The sequence below is a fragment of the Caloenas nicobarica genome, chromosome 11 (assembly GCF_036013445.1).
Source record: "Caloenas nicobarica isolate bCalNic1 chromosome 11, bCalNic1.hap1, whole genome shotgun sequence".
Lineage (NCBI taxonomy): Eukaryota > Metazoa > Chordata > Aves > Columbiformes > Columbidae > Caloenas > Caloenas nicobarica.
The window spans coordinates 7806250-7827000 of NC_088255.1; the positions used below are offsets into that span (position 1 = coordinate 7806250).

The 20751-nt window shown below is 45.7% G+C and overlaps 1 protein-coding gene across 1 annotated transcript in view; it reads right to left on the reverse strand.

Moving 5' to 3' along the window:
* RBM6 (RNA binding motif protein 6) overlaps window positions 1-20751 on the reverse strand; it is a 59528-nt gene that overhangs the window by 20473 nt on the left and 18304 nt on the right. The window contains exon 6 of the mRNA XM_065642509.1: window positions 15674-15747. Coding sequence (XP_065498581.1) covers window positions 15674-15747 — 74 coding nt within the window. The remainder of the gene's footprint in view (window positions 1-15673; window positions 15748-20751) is intronic.

Sequence of the window (20751 nt, forward strand, 5' to 3'; positions counted from 1 at the left end):
CCTTCTTGGCCACAAGGGCACAGTGCTGGCTCATGGTCATCCTGCTGTCCACCAGGACCCCCAGGTCCCTTTCCCCTACACTGCTCTCTAATAGGTCATTCCCCAACCTGTACTGGAACCTGGGGTTGTTCCTGCCCAGATGCAAGACTCTACATTTCCCCTTGTTATATTTCATTAAATTTTTCCCCGCCCAACTCTCCAGCCTGTCCAGATCTCGCTGGATGGCAGCACAGCCCTCTGGCGTGTCAGCCACTCCTCCCAGCTTGGTGTCATCAGCAAACTTGCTGATAGTACACTTTAATTAATATTAAATTAATTTAATTAATTTAAATTTTAAATTTTAATTTTAAATTTTAAATTTAAATTTTAAATTTTAAATTAATTTAATTAATTTAATTAATACAATAAGATCCAAGTGGTAAAGGTAACTTTACCTATGTGAAAAAAACCCAGACCACACTGCTAGCACATGGAACGCCCACTCGTGAGGGTTGTTTTAACTCATCTCTAGTGTAAACTCTTCGGATTTGTGCTACTTTAGCGAGGGAAGAACTTACCTCCTGCTCCGAACAGACACAGGCAATTCATGCTGACAGAAATTGTGTGTGCTACCAAGCACCGATTGCTTTGCTCACGCTTCCCAGGGAAGGGATGCAGGTACTGCCGGGCTGGGGACAGCCCGCTGCAGGTTGGGCACGGCACAAGCTGCCTGCTTTGGCTGCCAGTCGTTCACGTCACATGTAGTTGGCACGCTGGTGGCTTTCATGCTTGTTCACAGCCTTCTAATGATGATGACTAGGGGTTGAGGAGGGGGGGAACTTGCCAAAAAAGTATCTCTATGCTCTCTCTAACACTGAGATGACAGAAGAATAAAAATCATCAATGTTAAAGTTTTGGCTAACTGCTTCCCTGGAAAAAATTTAGAGCATCCAAGAGTGACCTAGAAAATTTGAACCGTGGAGAGCTTTTGGAGCACACCACACTCCCTCAAATCAGATCAGGCTTCTGCTTTAACTGAATTTGGCCAAACATTAAAAGCTTCAGCAAAATCTCACTTTGGAGCCTTTTAACAATGAGCCGACAGCTCTCCACATATTTCACCCCACAGGCAGTGCTTCAGCAGCTACCACAGGTGCTGCCAGACCACACGGACATGTGGACGTAGCCACCAGCGCTGCTGCAGAGGAAGGTGGAGCCTGGTCTGGCTCCTCCTGCGGGCTGGTAACCCCAGGTCACTGTCCCTTGGTCCCTTGTCACAAGAAAGGTCACAGGCACCTGACTCAGTGGAACAGCAACCACCAGTCTCAATTTTATAGATCGCACACCTGGAGGAGCAGCAGCAGGTCATTTCTGGAACAGCTCTGGAGCCCCCAGATCCATGAGGATTAATAAGCCAAAGTTTCGTCTTTGGCAACAACCACAGAGCAGCAGCCAGGGGGGTACAGGAGGTGCCTGCACCACAAGCGACCCACATTCAGATCTCCTCCAGCGGTTGACTTGTGCACAGAGCCAAGCACCGTTTCAGCTAATTATTTCCTTATATTGTTCATAGTTTGATTAAATGGAAAATATCCATGCCATGGACTGAAAGGTTCTGGTACCCTTCTTGCTGAGTAACAATCAAGTCAGAAGACTGACATGGTTTCACATGTTAAAAATGAACTGAAAATATAATTTGCACATAGATATAGAATTACATACAAAGATTATGACAAAAGAATGCTTATGGGCAGCACAGCAAAGCAGTCACATTAAAATACCAGAATTAACCTCGTTTATGCGATGCTAATTCAGCCCTCTTACGCATAGTTACTATAATTAGGATGGTTATTCAAAAACCATTATACACCCATCATTTAAAAATGATTTAAACTGATTAATGAGTAGTAGAGAAGCAGCACTTCCAGAAACGCCAGCTCTCACCATCCTCGGGTGTTTTCCAGTCCTGCGCTCCAAATGCACAGGACAGCACAGGGAGATAAGTGGCCAACAGCAGAAATCGGGTTATCTAATTGTAACCGCAAATCAGACCGCTCTTAGGTTTTTCTCCTATTTGAGTATGGATTATAAATGCAAATATAACAACCCCAACTGCAACACAACATAAATTACTGCATGTCCTCCTGTTTCCCTGGCATGGCTCTTGTCTCTGGCCAGAGGCAGGAGGGGAGCTGGCAGGGAGAGCACAAAGCTCTCCCCCTTACGGTAATAATCTCCAGATAACACAGGCAGGCGGGGTCGAACACTAAAGGTCCCTCCAACCCACAGATCCCCAGCTGCTCATGGAATTCAGGAGGCAGCAGCTTCCCGGGACAGAGCAGGCGGCCAACACCAAGACACCTTGGAGGATGAGACCAGCTGGATGTATTTCAAAACAAGATCATCTCAGTCACAGAAACTGGCTTCTCATCCCGTTTTTTCCATATGCTGAAGTTTTTATCTCCAAGCTCCTTGGCAGCTGCCATACAAGGGACTCAACTCTACAGAGCAACAGGCAGTACATCTGCTTACCTTCGACAAAAAGCAGATGAGAAAAGCTGTGAACCCACAAACCACAATCTGTCGGTAATTAAACATTTAGAAACAGAGCGTGACATGGAGAGATGAAGAAATGAGAGCAGTGCAGCATGCTGCAGGGTACCCCAGCAATCTGGCACTGCCTACAGGAACAGTAACCACAAGCAAATTCCTACTCTAGTGGGACTTTGCCCAAGGCTCTCAGCCCCCTTCTCTGCCCCCTAAGCATTTGCAGCTCACGGACTTGTTTTTATTGGCCTGATCTATCAGCATCCAGCACTCTACTGCAGGGTGACTGACAGCCAAGGCAGAAAATTCTAGATATAATAATACAGGGGAAAAGTATGGCCTGACAAGTGGTGGATCCCAGGGGAACGGTTACATTGCCAACTGGATTCAAACCACCTACTGTGTACTATTATTACAGGACTCTATCAAGACTAACACTGAGATGAATCTTGCACAATCGTTGTGTTAGTGGTCACCGAAAGGAGGATGAGGTTCTTAGGGACATGGTTTAGAGGTGGACTTGGCAGTGTTGGGTTAACAGTTCGATGCGATGATCTTAAAGGCCTTTTCCAACCAAAATGATTCTATGATGCCATGTTTAACTCCTGGGCTGCAACAATGCTTGGAGCTGAAGAGCACGTGACATCACCTTGAAGCACTTAGCAATGAGGCACTTGTCTCGACAGTGACCTGACATCAACCAGCACAGCATGCTCAGCGTTATGGTCTTCAAGGTCAGAGGAGGCCTGAGACCCCAAAGATGTCACCATCAGTCCTGAGCTCAACGAACAGAACTTCAGGCACACCACTGATGGGCATGTTGAACAAAACCGACACTAGCACAGAACTGAGGTATTAGGAGGATAACTTGGAGAGTCCTGAAGATGCAGTAGGTAAATGTAACAGATTAAGATGCTACATAAGGATTATTTTATCCTAGATAGCACTCGGTGTCTCTCTTTCAAACTCCTTTCTTACAAAACCCATTCCCCACTTGCACTGGGACCATCCACCATGACACTCAAGTTTCCACTTCTACTTGCTCCCCTCCTCAGGCCTCCCTGTCTGCCTGGTCATCCAGGTCACTTGCCCTTAAGCAGAAGGTGCCAGTCTACAGCCTTTAAGTGCCTTATTTCCACAGACACCCCCCATCTAGCCTGCTGAGACACCTCTAGTTTTCTTCCTACAATTTCTAAATACCCTGGATACTGGCCATACTCTTTTTAAGCAAGACCCAGTATCTTTCTACAATCATCTCCCCCCATCAACATCCCTTTTGCAAATATACACAGAAACTGCCTTCCAGACAATGCCAGGTCTCTCCTTTTTATTGCCTGAATTCTGAACTCCAATTCACTTCCAAGTTAAGATTCTCAAAGCGCTTATCTTTTAAACACAGCGTTTGCTTCACTTGTCAGCACATGGTCCTGTTCTGAGAACGCCACCAAAACAGTTGGTACAGGCAAGGTCCATATTACGGCTCTGCGAAGGGTAACAGCAATGTGTCACAGCTTGAAAAAACACACAATGTGCCTGGGATTGCACATGCTCTAGGGCCAGCTTTGGGTGATGGGTGACATGAATGGCTTCTGCATTTCACTCTTTAAGGAGATTTCAACACATCTGAAAGCTTTCTTTGATCCAGTGAAGCAAAGTGGAGCTTTTACCTTCCACTGAAAGCCCTAACATTTCACTGTAAAGGTAATTCTATCCTTCAGCTTCCCTCACCCCTCTCAAGAGGGCACCTCTGCAGATCAGCATCATAGGATCACTGGAAAAATGAGGAAATCTTAAAATTAAAGGCTTTCCTATGCAGTACGAAGGGGTCAGAAGAGGATTTCTAGAGCTCAGACAGTGAGGGTCAGGGGGCACCAGGAGATAACAGCTCCAAGGGGGACAAGTTCTGTGCGCTGGTGTTACTGGCTACGCTCTCATTCCACAGCCAAAGATGAGCATGGATGGTTATGGACTTATTGGGGGTGAGCTAATATCAAACACTTGTTCCAGTGCTCAAAAAAGTAGGAATCAGGTTGAATCCTTAAAAAAACTTAAGAGTGTTTAAATATTTAGCATATTGAGCATGGTTGTTCTTAGATGGCTCTAGGGAAGGGTCCACATGGCTCTGCCTCATCTATATTCCTTTTCTGATTCATCATGGTCTGCTGCCTGGGCTGTGTTTGAACAGCAGCTGCTTCAAAGACTCTCTTTGCTCCCAGCTCAGATTTCCCTTCTCCCTCCAAAATGCTCCACCACAGTGCCTGGACTTATTCCTCAATACTTTGTTATATGGCCACCTTCTTCCTCAAAGGTCATCTCACCCCTTAACACTGTTTAACAATATAAAGATTAGGCGCGTTAGCACAATGCACTAACCCACCCCAGGACCTTTCCTGTGCAATTCTATGATTCTGTGATTTCCCCTCAGGGTACCTTACAATTAGCCATGGCCATAAGGAAGCTGGGAGAACAATGAAGAAAGGCCCAACTCCTTACTCATAGATTTCAAGCACAATATCAAAACACTAAAGAGCAATCCCAATGCAAAATAATACTGGAAAAAGGTTAGGCTGAAAAGCTCTGCCTTAAAGGGGTAAATTTATTCCTAGACAATTCAGCATACTTGATTAAGCATTTAATGATCCCATACCCAAACAAAAGCATGCCCTGTTGCTGGAGCATGTAACCGTGGGATTACGCATCAGTTCCAACACGGCTTGACCTGCATGATCAGGGTGCAGATGTCCTGTGCAGCAACAAACCCTCGCTAAGAATACCCCAACTGTAAATGGGGACCAGAACAGTCCAGAGGCTCCTCCAGACAAGCCTCCAAACTCACGTCTGCACCCACTGATTTAAAGCCTCAGAGCCCCCACTGGCAAGGCTTTCTCAGGCAAGCTGCCTGCGGGACAGCCCCTCTGCAGCAAGGAAAAGCCCCAAAAACCCTGGGAAGAGGGAGCAGCTCTGGATGAAAAGAGGGTTTTGTCCTTGAAGACTTCATTTCTCAACATTCTCGGATTCCCAGTTAATGACAAATTCTGACTCCAAAAGGGTAAGAACCCAGCCAGTTGCCAGGGAAAAGGCACCAGTAGCGCAACACTTACCTGGGCCGTCTCAAGGATGATTCCCAGCACATCGCCATGACCTTGAGGTGGCCTGTCTGAAAGCTACATCCAGATCCTTAACAGCCAGGCCTACACAGAACCACCAGGCAGCTGGCACATCTTCAGCCTGGCACCTGTACAGATTTCTACATCTTAGTGGGTGCCGCCTCTTAGGAGAGCTGTTCTTAGGAGCTGATTCGGGAAATGGCTGTTCTTTGGTCAGTATTTGCCCAGGAACCTGGCACAGCGTGAGAACAGAGCTGTCTGAGCCCTTTGGAAGGAAAGGAGTTTCTCCTGACAGCCTGGCCTGGGTGCAATGTCACACCAGCGGGTGTCACAGCTCCCCTAGGACCCAGCAGCACTGAGGTGTACGAGGTTCACCCAGGCACTTCTGACATTTAACAACTGGCCCAGTACACACCAGAAGGGAGAAGAAGTCAGTGCAATGGGCAGAGGAGGCAGCGGTAGAGGATAAACACCAGTCTCGCATGGACCAGACACAGCACACCACCTTGTCAGTGGAAAAAAAACCAAAACAACCACCTCAGCTCTCTTCTCCAGTGATATCACAAATTGGGAAGAATCAATCAGGCTTTCAAAGACCTGGGATTATAAACAGTAAAATACCTTAGTCATCATATCATTAATGCACAGTTTCACACCATGAGACGACTTCTTAGTGAGACTTCTCAACCTGATTTTATGTGTAAGAAAATACATCTTGGGATTCTGAGGACTTCAAATCACTTTCTCTATTAACTCTGCTCCTGAGATCCTTGATGGAAAAGTACATTAAGTGTTTGCTTGGGCTTTTACTGCCACCCTGGCTCAAATCTGGTACATGAAGCCCATCTGAATATTGCTAATTTCCTGCTAAGACACAGACTGTACATCACAAAAACCAAAATCTCCCCTGCTGTCTACAAAAACAGGAAAGAATTCCTTTCCTCCTCTTGTTCTAAAGATGACAGTTTCAGAGATTTAAATACTTGAATCTCACATTTACGGCTTTGTGGCTTTGACTCTCATTAAAAATGTAATCCATTACATGACGCACTTGATTTTACACCACTGTCTTTTGGAGGATCTACTTCTGGAAGCTGTTCATCCTGTGGAAGACATCACTAACTGAACTTACAGGTGGTATGAAGTGACGCAGATGCAACATCAATGCATGCACAAGTGCAACAGGGCAGGAAAACAAACCTGAAGGCAGAATGTGACTTTACATCAGACACTTCACTGAAACAAGCCAACCGCACACTTTGCAGCTTCTATTGAAGAACAACTTCCCACCTCCCTCTGTCTCCTTGTACAAGACAGCTTTGGGATTTTCCCCCCGTTGCTCCTTTCAGGGAGCAATCACAGTCAAAGACAAGCTGGTCACATAGGGGCACTGAGGACCTCTCAGCTGCCGTCCTGTTCACACATGCTGGGTTGAACAGGTCGCCAGACTTGGCGCAGGAAGAAATTCTCCCTCTCTCAAATGAGAGAGGATTGGGGGAAGTTTGTGCCTTCTCTTGGAAGCACAGAGGGCTGTTTTCTGCCAGCACCCTCGGTGCTCTTCCACCCAACGTGCTTTCTTGTCCTGCGCAGACACAAAATGAGAGCAACATTCCTGACCACCGGTCCTGTAGCACAGTGTTTCTTGTGATCTCTGTGGGTATTAAAGCTTTAATAACAGTCTGAAAGTGCCCTGTGGCTTGCAGGAGAAGGGGAAGGATAATAATCATGTCTTCTTCTGTGTTAAATACCTGTTTCCTTGTTGCCTGTGATTGATGGATAATGACACAATAGCCCACTCAGGCAAGCCAGCCCCTGTTTTCCACTGTAATCATGTTTCATTTCTAGTCAAAAACATTAGCAGTCCAGTTACAGTCAAACGGAAACTAAAAGTTGCTGACTGCCATAGCTTTGATCTTGCACCATCAAACTTGAAACACTTGAATCTAACCTTTTCCTTGTGTGTTTCTCAAAACCCAAGCAGAAAATGGCAAAATTCAAGGTACTCTTTGAATGTACCTCAATTCAAGGTACCCAAACTTCCATGATTTACATTAAAAAGGTCCAACACAAACTCAGCTGTGAAGAAAACAGACCGAAATCCACATCTGAAGGGAATTAATTCCAGCTCTCTCTCACTGTCTATCATAACCATACTTAAGCAGAAAAGTTTCTACAGAAAAGCAGTCTGACAATTGCCCTTTTAAGAGAAGGAAACAGCGCTCCTGCGTTCCTTAGCCCCAAGCAGTGTGCAGTTTGACATCTTTTTCAGCCTCTAGACTCAACCTTTTACCTTTCTGCTCCAGCAACCCACCGTCAACAGTGTACCAAGGAAAGTGAAAAGCAATCGCCGCCAAGACAGCATAAAATCACGAACGAACAGTTCTGCTGCTGAAGCTAACAAAAACGACTCATCAAGCGAAAATTTCAACAACATTTTGGTGTGCTCCCACTTATCAAAATAGTCCAGATGGAGTCTTAGCACTATAATGTGGCTCATATGCTCGTAGAACATATCTGGTGTTCCCCACGACATTGCTGGGATTGGGCCAAGAAAGACTGTTGTCTTTGTCACAGTGACAGGTCTTGTGCAAACCATTACGGCAAAACCCTGATAGAAAATGGTCTTGCTCTGGAAATGAAAGTTACGATGTGCTCACCAAGATGCCTTTATTCCTGTAAGCTGAACCCATACAGACATTTCCCTCTCACTGCCTCTGTGTCTCCTTTAAGTAACTTCAGTCATTTCATCAGCACCATCCACTTCTAAGAGTACAGAGGGAATTTCTGATGGTGCATCTGCAGTTCTTTTAGTCACCAGCTTACTTAAAGGACGACTTCAAAAGCATCAAAGCAAATCTGTGGCATGAGTCCTATTAACTTGCATATAGAAACTTGATCAAGGGATTTTACATCTTAATCCAAAATCACCTTCTGACCACATCATAATCTATCAATTGTGGCAACACGCTATCTGTGCTACAGCTGATTTACCATGCTCCTCTGAGGCACTTTGATGCTAAAATTATAAACACCTTCCAAATGGTTACAAAAGAATATATTTAGTTTCTACAGATCTTCACAGAAAATTAACCAATTGTGAATGCAAACACAATAAAAAAAAAATATACAATCTGTGAGTAAGAGCAGACAAGGATTACTTGAAATCCTTCTAGCTCAAGGCAAAAATCTCACCTACAAACGAATTCAAAGGACGAGTGCGCACGATGCTATGTCACTCAAGAAAACGCTTCACATGTTGACAATGACTGAAACAAAGCTATTTCTTAGGTGTTGCTCTGCCAACAGCTGCTTTGCAACGCAAATTTATACCTACAGAAGGGGCAGAAAGCAAACTTATCCCTGGCACATGTTGCACTTCACTTCCACAAGCAAAAGTTTTCAAGTATGCCCATTTTTACAACAGCTGAAGGTCCAGCTGCCCAACAGTGGTTCCTCACTTTGGGCGACCGATGTCGGGAGTATCCACCCCCACGCACCTTTGGGTGCTCCAAGAGGAGTGAGTGCTGCACTGCAAGTGCTGGTGTATCCCACTATACATCAATCAGCCAGAGACGACTGCACTTTCATCTTGGCACCACTCACACATCAAGTTATTTTAACAAACTTCAGGAAATCACAACTATTTGTTACCATTTGCCAGCTCGAGCTTCTGGCATTGTAAATAGAACATCTATTCCAACAGAGAAAAACTTGATTAACAAGGCATTTGAGGTGTACAGGGAAAGAATGGGTATTTCAGAGATACATCACACAGATTTGTTAATGTCAACTGGCAGCAAATCCCAACAAACCCATAACCAGAAGGTAAACGCCCAGAGGCCAGAGGGAGAACAGTGCCATTTTACAGAAGGGTAGGGGGGGATGCTTTACATGGAACAACCTATTTATACAGCAGCCCAAGAGAGCTTCAGCACACAGTATAGACAGTTCTGCAATACACAGCAATATGTGAGTCCTGAGATAACTCTGCTGGGCCGTATGTCCCCAGCAGTGACCAGAGACAGTAAGTCGTGTGACGCATCTGCTGCATGCTTCGAGCAGCTCACCCCGAAGCTGTCCTCTGGGACAATCCCACTGCAGAGCGGCAGGTCGGCAGCAGCAGACACACACAATCCACATCACACGGGCAGGGTGAGGCTGAAGGGAAAAAGGAGGAAGGAAAAAAGGAGCACAGGATTTTGGAATAGCAGCAGGGAAGTAGAGGGACATGGCAAGCTGGGATCACACAAGTAGAACAAGAAGATGCAGCTTCACAATGTTCCCAGTTAGAAGTGCACTTATTTTAAAATACATTGGTTAGCATCGTTTGCTTCCGAGGCAAGGCAGGACAGAGCTGCCAAGAAGAAGGTTGTAGTTTTTTTGCCTGGGTAGGGCTAGAAAAAACACATTGATGGGCAGCTACTGCTGAAGGAAGAGTGTGTGAAGTCTTTGGCAGAAGATCTCTTACAGCCTCCTGTGCCAAAGGAAGAGAGACTAAGAGGATTCACACGGCTTGGATAGCTGAGATGACAGAAGATGTTGAGATGACAGAAGTCCAGAGAAGTATTTTCAGTACCAGAATTTTTGGCACTTACATTTTACAACAAAAGACACCCTCCTCTGCACAAGCAAGGTCTCTGTAGCACACAGAGATTAAGTCAGTCCTTCCAAATAGAAAAGCAGATAGGGCGTTTATCGCAGCATCACGGCAGGATATACACAGGGACACCCACGCACCCAGCCCTCCCGCAGGTCACTGCAGGCACATCCGACTGCTTGTTCACAGGGAAGCCCCAGACCAGCACCAGGAGCCTCCCACTGTGTGCTTCCGTACGGATCTCAGGGGCTTACAACTCCAATCAAAAGACGGTACAACACAGCGATTAGTGAGACACAGTGGGAATGAACAAATGATTGACTCAACATGTCAAGCCTCAGTGATGCGAGACCAGGGTGAGCTCGTGATAAGGTCACATACTGAATCACACACACACAAAAAACCAAATCAGCTCTGCTGCCTGGAAATCCACTCATCTGATTACAAGGTGGGCTATGGAGGGAACTTTCCATGGGTCATTTGGAACATAAAAATCACTCCACACTGTGCATGTTTCACAAATCATTGGGTTGTTTAGAGAAGAAACACTGCCAAAGTATACCAGCCTTTCCCCCCTCTATACACACACTCCAAGTGGAAGACTCCAAAAGGTAATTCTAGAAATCCACACAGTCAAAAGTGGGATAGGTTTAATAGGGAAAAAAAAAAGTGTGCTCATGATACAGCCTGAGCAAAATCCACACACCTAATATATAAGAATACAGAAGATAATGTCAGCTGATAAACCAAGGAGGACATATCCAAAGCAAGGCCATCCCCAGCACTCTCAGCCTAATATGCAAATGGATTTTGGCATATTTATGGACACAATTGTCACCACCACCCTCAACAGCAGGTTAAAGCTAAAGAGATGGAGTGACCTTGTCAAGTGAGTAAATGATGGATACCAGACAGCCCGTGAAAATACATTTGAGGTGGGTGTCATCTTCCGTTACAGGGGGCATTTTGCAGATTCTAGGAAAAAACGTCAGACTCCACAACCCGGCATTTCCTACCAAAAGGAAAACAATTATTTTTGATGTTTGGACACATGTTTTCTCTTAGAAATTGCAACACACTCCTTGCACCACAGGCTTCAATAAATACCCCAAGGCTACAGGTCACAGATGCATTCTCAAGATAACCACAAGCTCCTGCTGTATTTCACTGAGAAGCCACACGGAGCTGTGACTGGTTACTGCCAATGTTTTCAGGACAGAAAGTCCTAGGCTTTGCCTGCTTGTCAAAGCATCTTGTGGATTTTAACACCAACGGCTACAGTGAAAAGCCTGCAGAGCCTGATCTGTGTGAGCAGCTATGTTCACACTAAATGCAGAAATGCACAACCGTGAACGGATACAAGGGCTCAGAGCAGGAGAAATGCACAGTTGATGCTTCCAGTTGCGCAGAGGTGGGATGTGCTCAAGTGAGCACCCACAAAATCCAGTGAGAACCCCTCTTACCCTCTCCAACAGGAACAAGGAGGGGACGGAGGTACTGCCATGCTCAGTAAGCTGAACCAGGACCGCACAGTGCTGCGGGAAAACCGCTCCCCAGCACGTCCTGCCTCCGTGCAGGAAGGCACAGGTGCAAACCTTGGAACGACCACTCTTGTGCATGCCTGGAGACCTCCTCAATAATTCCTGAAGTATGTATTTTTAAAAGTTCGTGCTGCAGCTCTGCTATTTTTGCCCTCTTACTTAAAAAGCAGGAAGAGAGGACTACAAAGATGTTAGATACTACCGACAAAAGCTAGGAAATATTCACACTGCCAGTGTTACTAAGTTTGAGACCTGAGTGGATTTGGAGACACTACTACATAATCAGTCAAGACTAACCATTTGCTCCTAAGCTTAAAAAACCCATTCTGCTTCCATATGTATAACAACCAGTTCTCTCTCAGTGAAAACAGTAAAATATCTAGACAGCAGAGATTTCTCCATTTCTCCTCCTTCACCTGCCTTTATGATACGTGAGAGTAAATGAAAGTTATTTAATTTACCGCCTGATTTTCTCACACCCAATAACAAACTTACTACGTATGTTTGTTCTACAGATGGAGGAGGAGCACAGGAGGGAATTCAGGTACTTGAGGGGATCCCAACGCTTATGGAGAACAAGAGCCATGGGATGTATTCCCAAAGCTGTCTCCCAAGAAGCCAGTCTGGTGCCCCAAAAAGGAACACTACTACACCAGGGGCTACACCAATCCTTAACGCCAAGAAAATGCAGTGAGGTAAATACCACACTACGTTACAACCTTTCAAAATGAGAATAAAGGAGGGAAAGATTATTGAGGAGAAAACCTTGCAAACAGAAACCTCATTTTCCATTCAAAATACCCATGCCTCTCCAAAGGAAAAGCAGCTCATCACAGACAGAAAAGAGGTGTCTCATACAAAAATGACAAAACACCAACAGGAGCATTGCAACCATCAGGCTGCACCAGGCTTCTGTAAAACTACTCTAGAGCCCACCTGCCCGACCGGGGCAAAGAGCCTCCCAGGCAGGGGCGCTGGCAGCCAGTGCTGCACCCACCCAAACCTGACCCCCAGCACCTCTGCGCAAGCAATGACAGCGACACATCACGTCTCACATACGGTAGATGGGACCTGCGAGCTGTAATGAATTGCCCACGCAACAATCAACAAGGTAAAGCAATTAATATGGGGGTATTTTCATTACTTTAGCTGCAGCAATTAATACAAGTGGAATGAAAATGCCCTACAAAAGTAGGGCAGCATAGAAGATGGATGTTTCTTTATCACTGTGTATTTAGTAGAAAGCCCCCTCAAATCACAGCAATCACATACACATTAGACTTACTGAATGGAGAGAGTTGGACCTGGTAAATCTGTAGTTAGCAAATTTGGGAATGATCTTAAGTGGGTGATGGTCTGTGCTGAGTGAATTAAAGGGATTTCACAATATAGGAATTATACAGTCTAGGGATATAGCAAATTGTTCTTTAGGCAGGGGCAGTTAAAAAAGAGGCATTAATAAGCATAAAAAACGCTGTCTCTGCAAAAGCTATTTATTCTCAGCCTACAGATGACTGAGAAAGAAGGAGGTTGACTAGCGAGGGGCTAGGATGTCACCGTGGGCTGGCACTGGTTTGCTATTTATGCTCTCACAAGTGACTGAGTTTGACAGGGATAGCTTGTAACCTTCTGAAAATAACTGAACTACCAAAGAATCTACATCTCAGCTAACACAGGTTTTGGCTTTTGCAGCTTGTAAAAACGCAGATTAGTCCTCAGTCTGAGGAGATGATCTTACAAGTCTACTCTGGAAGATATTAAAATAGAATATCTATTGTCTAAAGAGAACTGAATTGCATAACTCCCTTTCTGTATAGCTCTATTTGGCTTTTACCAAGAACTTGAAAGTCAGCTCCTTCCCTTGCAGCAGGTCAGATACAAATCTTACTACTTCTTTTTAATTTAAATAATTAGAAGGCTTTTTTTTTCCCCATGTTCAAATTAGAGAAGTTAACCTACATGGGGCAATCCAGACACTGCAGCTCTCCTGACCGAGTTTACATAGCTTGGGTCACCTCAAAAAAATATGTTTCTTGCTTCACGAAGTAGAGTAGTGAAGACGTAGTGAAGATTGGCAAGTGCAGGCTTTGGAGGTGATCCCTCCAACCGCTCCATCTTCCAGGTTTCCTCCGTACACAGGCACAGCCATATACAGCAGGAAGAAAAATTCAAGACCTCACGCCCTTTCTGTTTCTAATGAGTCCCAGGTAGAGCAAACAGTTGGACTGTGACCCCAGCACTTGGTTCTGGCAGCACCTCCCCTGAATGTTGGAAGGGAAACACAGTAAAATATCATCCAGCCTGAAGTCCTGCTACAGCTGTTGCTGGAGAGGGTCAATGTAAGAGGCAGCTGCCATCCAGAACCTCCGCACGTGCACGCGTGTACAGAGATTTACTGGGTACCCAGTTCAGTTTAAGGACTGGTGCTTACAGGCTCTTTGCTATTGCAATGGACCAAATCTGATCAAATCAAACACTTGTTTGAAGGACATAAAGAAGCTCCAAACAGAAGAAGGGGCAGAACAGGCATCAACAACAGAAGAAAGAGGTACTTGGTAACTGTTCTGCACAGGGAGACATTGCTTCATGTGAGCAGAACTGGGAAGGGAATATGGAGAAGCATTTGGTTAACAGGCGTGTCATACGTGATTACAGATTCCCCAGTGACAACAAAATAAATTGGGAATTGTAACAACACCAAAGGGAAAATAGAAGTTGTCACTGATTGTAAGAGTAATAATTAATTCTGGAGCCTTCTCTCCCTGTGCTCACCACCACCGCCCCGGTGGGAATGTGCCAGGCTCTTTCCCAGCAACAGAATTATTTCTGTAAAACATTTTTGTAAGTCGTAATGCCTCTGTAACTGAAAATAGAGGCAAATGCGAGTGCTTAGTGGGACCTCTGAAACCCCAGCTGTGAAGACTCATTAACTGTAAGTACATTTTTGCAGATGCGCAGCTCTGAATCTGACTCATGACTCTCTTCCCATGACAGCGAGACCTGGGATTCAGGTAAAAAACCTTTAGATCATTTATATGGTTTCTTACTCAGGCAAATTAGGAGGAAGAAGGCAGCAGAGGGGAGACTTAAGGGATGTAGTGGAGGAAGGGGGATCAATTGTTCAGGGGTTTTTCTTGAGTGCTCCATCACCTGCAGTTCCAGGGCACAGGGAGGGTGGTGTGAGATGGGAATCTGAAGAAATTTTATGCACCTTGCTCTTGTATGGTGGGGACAACAGCTCTAGCCTCAAACACCAGGTCAGAGTAAAGGCTCCCCTTGGATATTCATTCACTGGAATTTAAGCCATTTTTCACTTTTAAGGGCTGAAAATGTTCAGATTTACCAGGTGCAACTACACATAGGATAGTCCTCATGTTTGCAGCTCCAGCTTGCCAAAGGACAGGATAGATATAGGTGAGATGCACAATTAAGAATATCTCCGGCACGCAAGGCATATGGAAAAGCAGAGTGTGCAAGTCAGATCTGACTCAGAGCTGCGAACCAGAAGCCTCACCTACAGTCCCATGTGTATGTGTGTGTGCACGCACACCCGAGGAGGCGTTTAACGCGAGCAGAGATCTTTCCGACTGGGTTTCAGTGCGAGAACAAAAGTATCAGGGCCACTACCTGCATTAGGTGTCTGCCAGCCCCTAGCCTCTGACGGCACCAGTGTGCTGACACACGCTGGGGTGCAGGATAGGCTCTGTGGTGTCCAGCAGCTCTCTCACACTGGCATTTCTAAGCCTTTTACAAGTTTCTGGAAACAACATTTAAACCACAATGTTGTGTATAATACAAGAATCTTCCTTTGAACGGTTCAAAAAAACCTCATTGGCTTTCCACCACCCCACCAAAAAAAAAATTTAAATCTTCTAGCAGCATTGACCGAAGTTTAAAGCAACCTGGTTGGCTTCCATGCATCCGATGGCCTCTTCCAAGAGTGAAAACTCCACGCAGACATAGCCATAGTCGTAACCTGGGGACAGCATTTAAATACAGACGGGAGTCATGTTAGTGCCTTGTCATAAAGAAAGCCACATAAAATATTCAATTTCCCTTTCCCTCCAATGACCAACCACCACCCCTCTACTCCAGAATGAAAAGGAGAGAAATCAGGGACTAGCTGGATGATGATTAATTGTGCAGTTTATCACGAATGTTAATGGCACAGTGTTCCCACTTCCCCTTACACAACCCAGTGACAGGCACACCCTTCCTTAGGGCAAGAAATAATTGCTTTGCGTTTTTTTTAAAGGTAGTGATTTTCCATTGCTAGTTTCACATTTTGTGCTACCTTGGAGGCAGCGCTTTCCAAAGCAAGTGTTGATAAGTCATTCCTAAGTACCTTGCTGCAAATGTATTTTAGATGAAGAGCCAACATTTTAACTGAGCAATATTTCAGAAAGAACTAATGCGATTTCTTTGCCTGTGCTATTTTTCCTTCAACATCTGCTTACTTTTGAAGTCCAAGTCCTTTGTATTATGAAACAACGCAGTGGTACAGGAATGAGAACTGCAGCTTTCTTATTTTGGTATAGGTATTATTGTACGCGTAACAAAAGGGTGTGGGAGCTCAGGTTTAGATGTAAGAAACTAGAGAGCCTTTACTCTTCTCACTCCTCGGAAAGCTGTCATCTCAGCCAGGGGCAGAAGGGACCCACTGATTCAACTGTGTCCAGTTACCTGCACTGAAATGTTACGTCCCACAGTAAAGCGCGGGGTGAACACTACAGAATGTAAGCCCATCCTAAGAGTCATCCTTGATGTAGAAGGTAGCTCCAAGAACTGAAGCGCTGAGAAAGTCATAACCTCCCTCTTCACACGCCAAGGCCACCTGACTCTAAAACAGCGCTTTCCAGAAGGACACGTGCTGACACGCTTCCACACAGACACCCGGCAGTAGGAAACGCTTGGTTCCCTCCTGCGGCTCTTTTGGCTGGTTAGGAGCGAGAGGAAGGCCAGTCTGGGTGTGGATGGTACCATGTGAGACACCTAGCTGTCCTGGTGGAGAGCTCGTCTCCTCTGCCAAAGATGCACATCTTAGCACCAGTGCCTTCAAACCAAGTACGTATCTGGTTCCTATTGCCTCAGCCGCCCACCTTCCGCAGGAAGGTGACTCCACACACGCTTCTTTCAGGCCAGGCATTCCAGTCTGTGGAAAACAGCTCCCATCTCCCCCTGAGACTATGCCAAAGAACATGTGCTGCACTCTCTGATTTTTCCTTCTCTGTTTCTTTACCATCTTTTGCATTTCACCACTTTAGAGACAAGGCCAAACAAAACTATTTCATCATCAAATCCTACTGGTGTTTTTAATTCTGAGAGCTCTTTGCACACTGTTCTAACACAATCCTGACTTTAAACATCTGCCATTATAACGAGTCTCCAATTTGAATCTGGCTCCTCCTCCACCTCCCACAGGAATTTATTCCCTTTTCCCATATTATTTCAGTCAATGTAACCACACTAGAAGGAAATTTATCAATCTGGGCGCTTTTCCACTCGCTGACAGACGCAGGCCAGCAGCATGCCATCTGCGGTGGAATGCAGCTAAAGCCACTTCATACCCTCCCATGAAGTGGGCACCTGGAATCGGAGGTACGGTTTCAGCTGGCAGAATCAACAGAACTAAATTCACTCAGCTGTTCCCACAGCATCCGTCCTCAGCAGCTCCAGCCACGCTAAATCACGTTTGCAAACGAAGCAGCCCTCCTCTGCGCAGAAGCGAGCTGCTCTCCGAGAGCAGTGCTGCCCCGTGCTGGGAGGCTGGTTTGCATTCCAGGCAGACACCTCTGCTGCTTCCCGGCACAGCGTGCAGGCTCATAGTCTATTTTAAAGTCTTATTCTAATCCAGAACTCTGTAGAGTTGCTTCTCTCCTTCCTGTTTAGAAAAAGGCTGCATGAATGATATTTGTCAGCCTGTACGGCTCCTGATTCCCCTTCAGAGAGAAGATTTTTGAAAGCTGCTCTAAGCAGCAAGCCAGGATCAGAGTGCTATCTTACTTCCACGTGCATATGAAGTAGGGGGTCTCCTGACAGACAGCAAGCAAGACTGCAGAAGTTTTCACTCTATTTGCTCTACAATGAGAGGCAGCTTACATCCTGCTCCTGGTGAAGTGAATGAGTGGTTTATACATGGATTTAAGCCAGCATGACACAATCGAGAGTGCAACATTGAATGTTATACACAGAAACAAAAACTGAGACATTCGGAGGAATGTACACTACGGGATCCTTCCAAGCATTACATGGAGACAACTAAGGAGAAGACCAGCACATTTCTCCTTGTGTACTTTCTTACCTCTGCTCTCCCCCACCAAACTCAACCTCCCAGATAAGCAAAGCTGCAGTAACATACAGCAAGAACCACAAACAGAAACTGCAGCCCCATATCCTCCCAAAAAGCAGCTTCAGGCCAGACGTTCAGCTCTTGTGGTCAGGTTGCAGAGGGACGCAGCGTTCTGCGGTTCCCCATGAGCCATCCTTGCACAGCCAGCACTGCAGTGGTGCAAGAGGAGAGTGGCCAGGAGTTGCTGCTCCTCTCCAAGCTGCTGCTGAACATCTGCAGGGGCTTGACATGTCCCCCTGCCCCCAGACCCAGCCCTTTGCACAGCTCTAACTCGCACACTCAGTATGTGAGAACTACAGGTAACATCAGCCTGGGATGGTACGGCACTCTTGTTCCGTCCCCTTGCCCCACCAGAGCACCCTTCCATTTTAGACCATGACGGAAAGGCCACTGAAATGGAGGCCAGTGGAACAACAGCACTGCTACAGAGCACCTTCCAAATGCAATGTGCGCTGGTTTTTTTTCCACGATTGGCAATAATCACATTACCCAGATGGCAATGCCTGAAACACAACCAAGTGACTTGAGGCTGGTTCTTAGGTGGAGCAGCTAGAGAGGCTCCGCTACCAACCATTGTGCCTCCTCTGTAGGGTTGGTTCAGCTTTTTGTGCAGCAGCTGCTGAGCTTGCCGTTTTTATTTCTGAAGCCTTCACGCAGTTTCCCTGTCAGAACATCTCAATTCAGCTGCTGGTACCAGAAGTGGGGCAGAGGATTTTGACGGAGGCATGGGGCCAGGCACCTGATGGCAGGAACTGGTTCAACAGGCATCCCAAGGGAAGGTGTCCTCCCCTACGAATGACGGCTGACACCCACTGGTATGCTTCAAGTCAGAACACTAAAACCAAAGTGATCAAGCTAGCAAAGCAAAACCACTGCTGAAGACTACAGCACGGGGCTTTTTTGATTCAAGGCAGTCTGAATTCATATGCAAGGTTTCACCTGAAGATATAAGTATCTTCTTAATTTCATCCTTCACTTACTGGCTAATACAATACTACAGTGTCAGGATCCACCAAAAAAGTAGAATGGAATAAGAAGTGCTTTATGTTTTGGCAGAAGTACGTTGGATCAACACAGACTCTGTCATAAAGAAAGTAAATCAGTATTTTCCCCCACACAACCCCTGAGCATGCTGCAGCACAGTTACACCGTCCAAAGGAACTTTCCAACAGAAACTGTCCTCCAATACTTTAACTCATGCAGATTTTGACCCTAGCATAGCCATAAAGCATGCATGTCCTCATCTCCCCCGCCATGTTTGAGGTCAACCGTGTAAAAGGACTTTCGTACCTTATTTAACAACATCTTGGCTGTGCAAGTCTACAGTACCACAGGCTGTATACGGCAGGTAAAAGGAGAACACAAGGAGAGCGTGCACATAAAATCCAGAGGACTTCTGCTTTTCCTCAAGTGCTCCTATGTATACACAATCCTTTACGGATGTTCCCAAAGCAGGCTCAGTTGTTTTCTGCACTGAAAATGGGCATGATCGCTTAATACTTAGGAGTAAGAACATATTTAGAGCACCAGGAAGCTGCTCTGCAAACATTTGAATAAGGAATACTTTGCCCCTGAAGCAGATGTGTTTTAGTGAAGTGAAATCTAACAACAAACAGCAGGTCCCTGTGAGCATACCACGATTTGGCTAAACATCCTGAAAGCCTGACTTAAAATTACTGTTCTTTGGCTTCAGATAAAAAGATCAAAGACTTGGGATTCAAAATAAGTCTTGTTTCTATACTCACGCGGTTTCTACTGAACAACTGACACATAGTAATGTGTTGCTTCATGATAATTTGTTATGTCAAAAATCTAAATAAAGAAAACCATAATGTTGTTCTGTTAGGAGCTGTAAGCAGTGTGAAGACATAAAAAAAAAAAAAATCTCTGCAATTTTAGGAGGCCAAATGAAAAGATCTTGTAAATACAGCAGCCCGGCCCATGCCAAACCAAAGATACTTTTGGAAAGAAGGCACGATGGCAACACGACAAAGGCCTCCAGTTTGAAAAGTGATCCAGCTCCTTAGTTCTAGGAACAAGCGCACAGTAAGCGACATTACCCCACCCACCCCTACAAGCTTATGGCATTAGGCAACCTGAAGTACACAGTGAACTGTCAACTACCTTCTTGAAAACAACTGCTACAAACCCCCCGTCTGCTGGGGCGCAGCACAAAGATGTTCTCTCTCCTCTGGCCTAGAAGGTAAGAGGATGACTTCCTATTAAAGTAACTCCACATAACAGGTTGCCAAAAGACACTCTGCTAACCTGACTGGCTGGGCCAGCTGTGAGGCCTCTCCATCTGCCAGGGCAGAAGCTTCAGCCTGAGGGCACAAGGCGATGACGGAATCTCCATTAGCAGAGAGCTGCTCAGCCATCCCAACAACACTTTACTTGTGTTTTTTTCTGTAGGATGAGACAGAACTACCACGGAAGAAAAGCATTTGCAGCTTTGGGCACATTTAGGACTTGGAGAGACAGCACGTTAAAGCAGAGCCATGGCCAGGCTGCTGAAGCAAGGACATTCCTGCTGCTTGTCCTCTCCAGAGCCAGCATGGCACAGCAGAGCGCAGTCAGGGAAACCCTCTACAGAGCTTCATCCAGGTTAGAGAAGTTCTGTTGCTTCAAAGG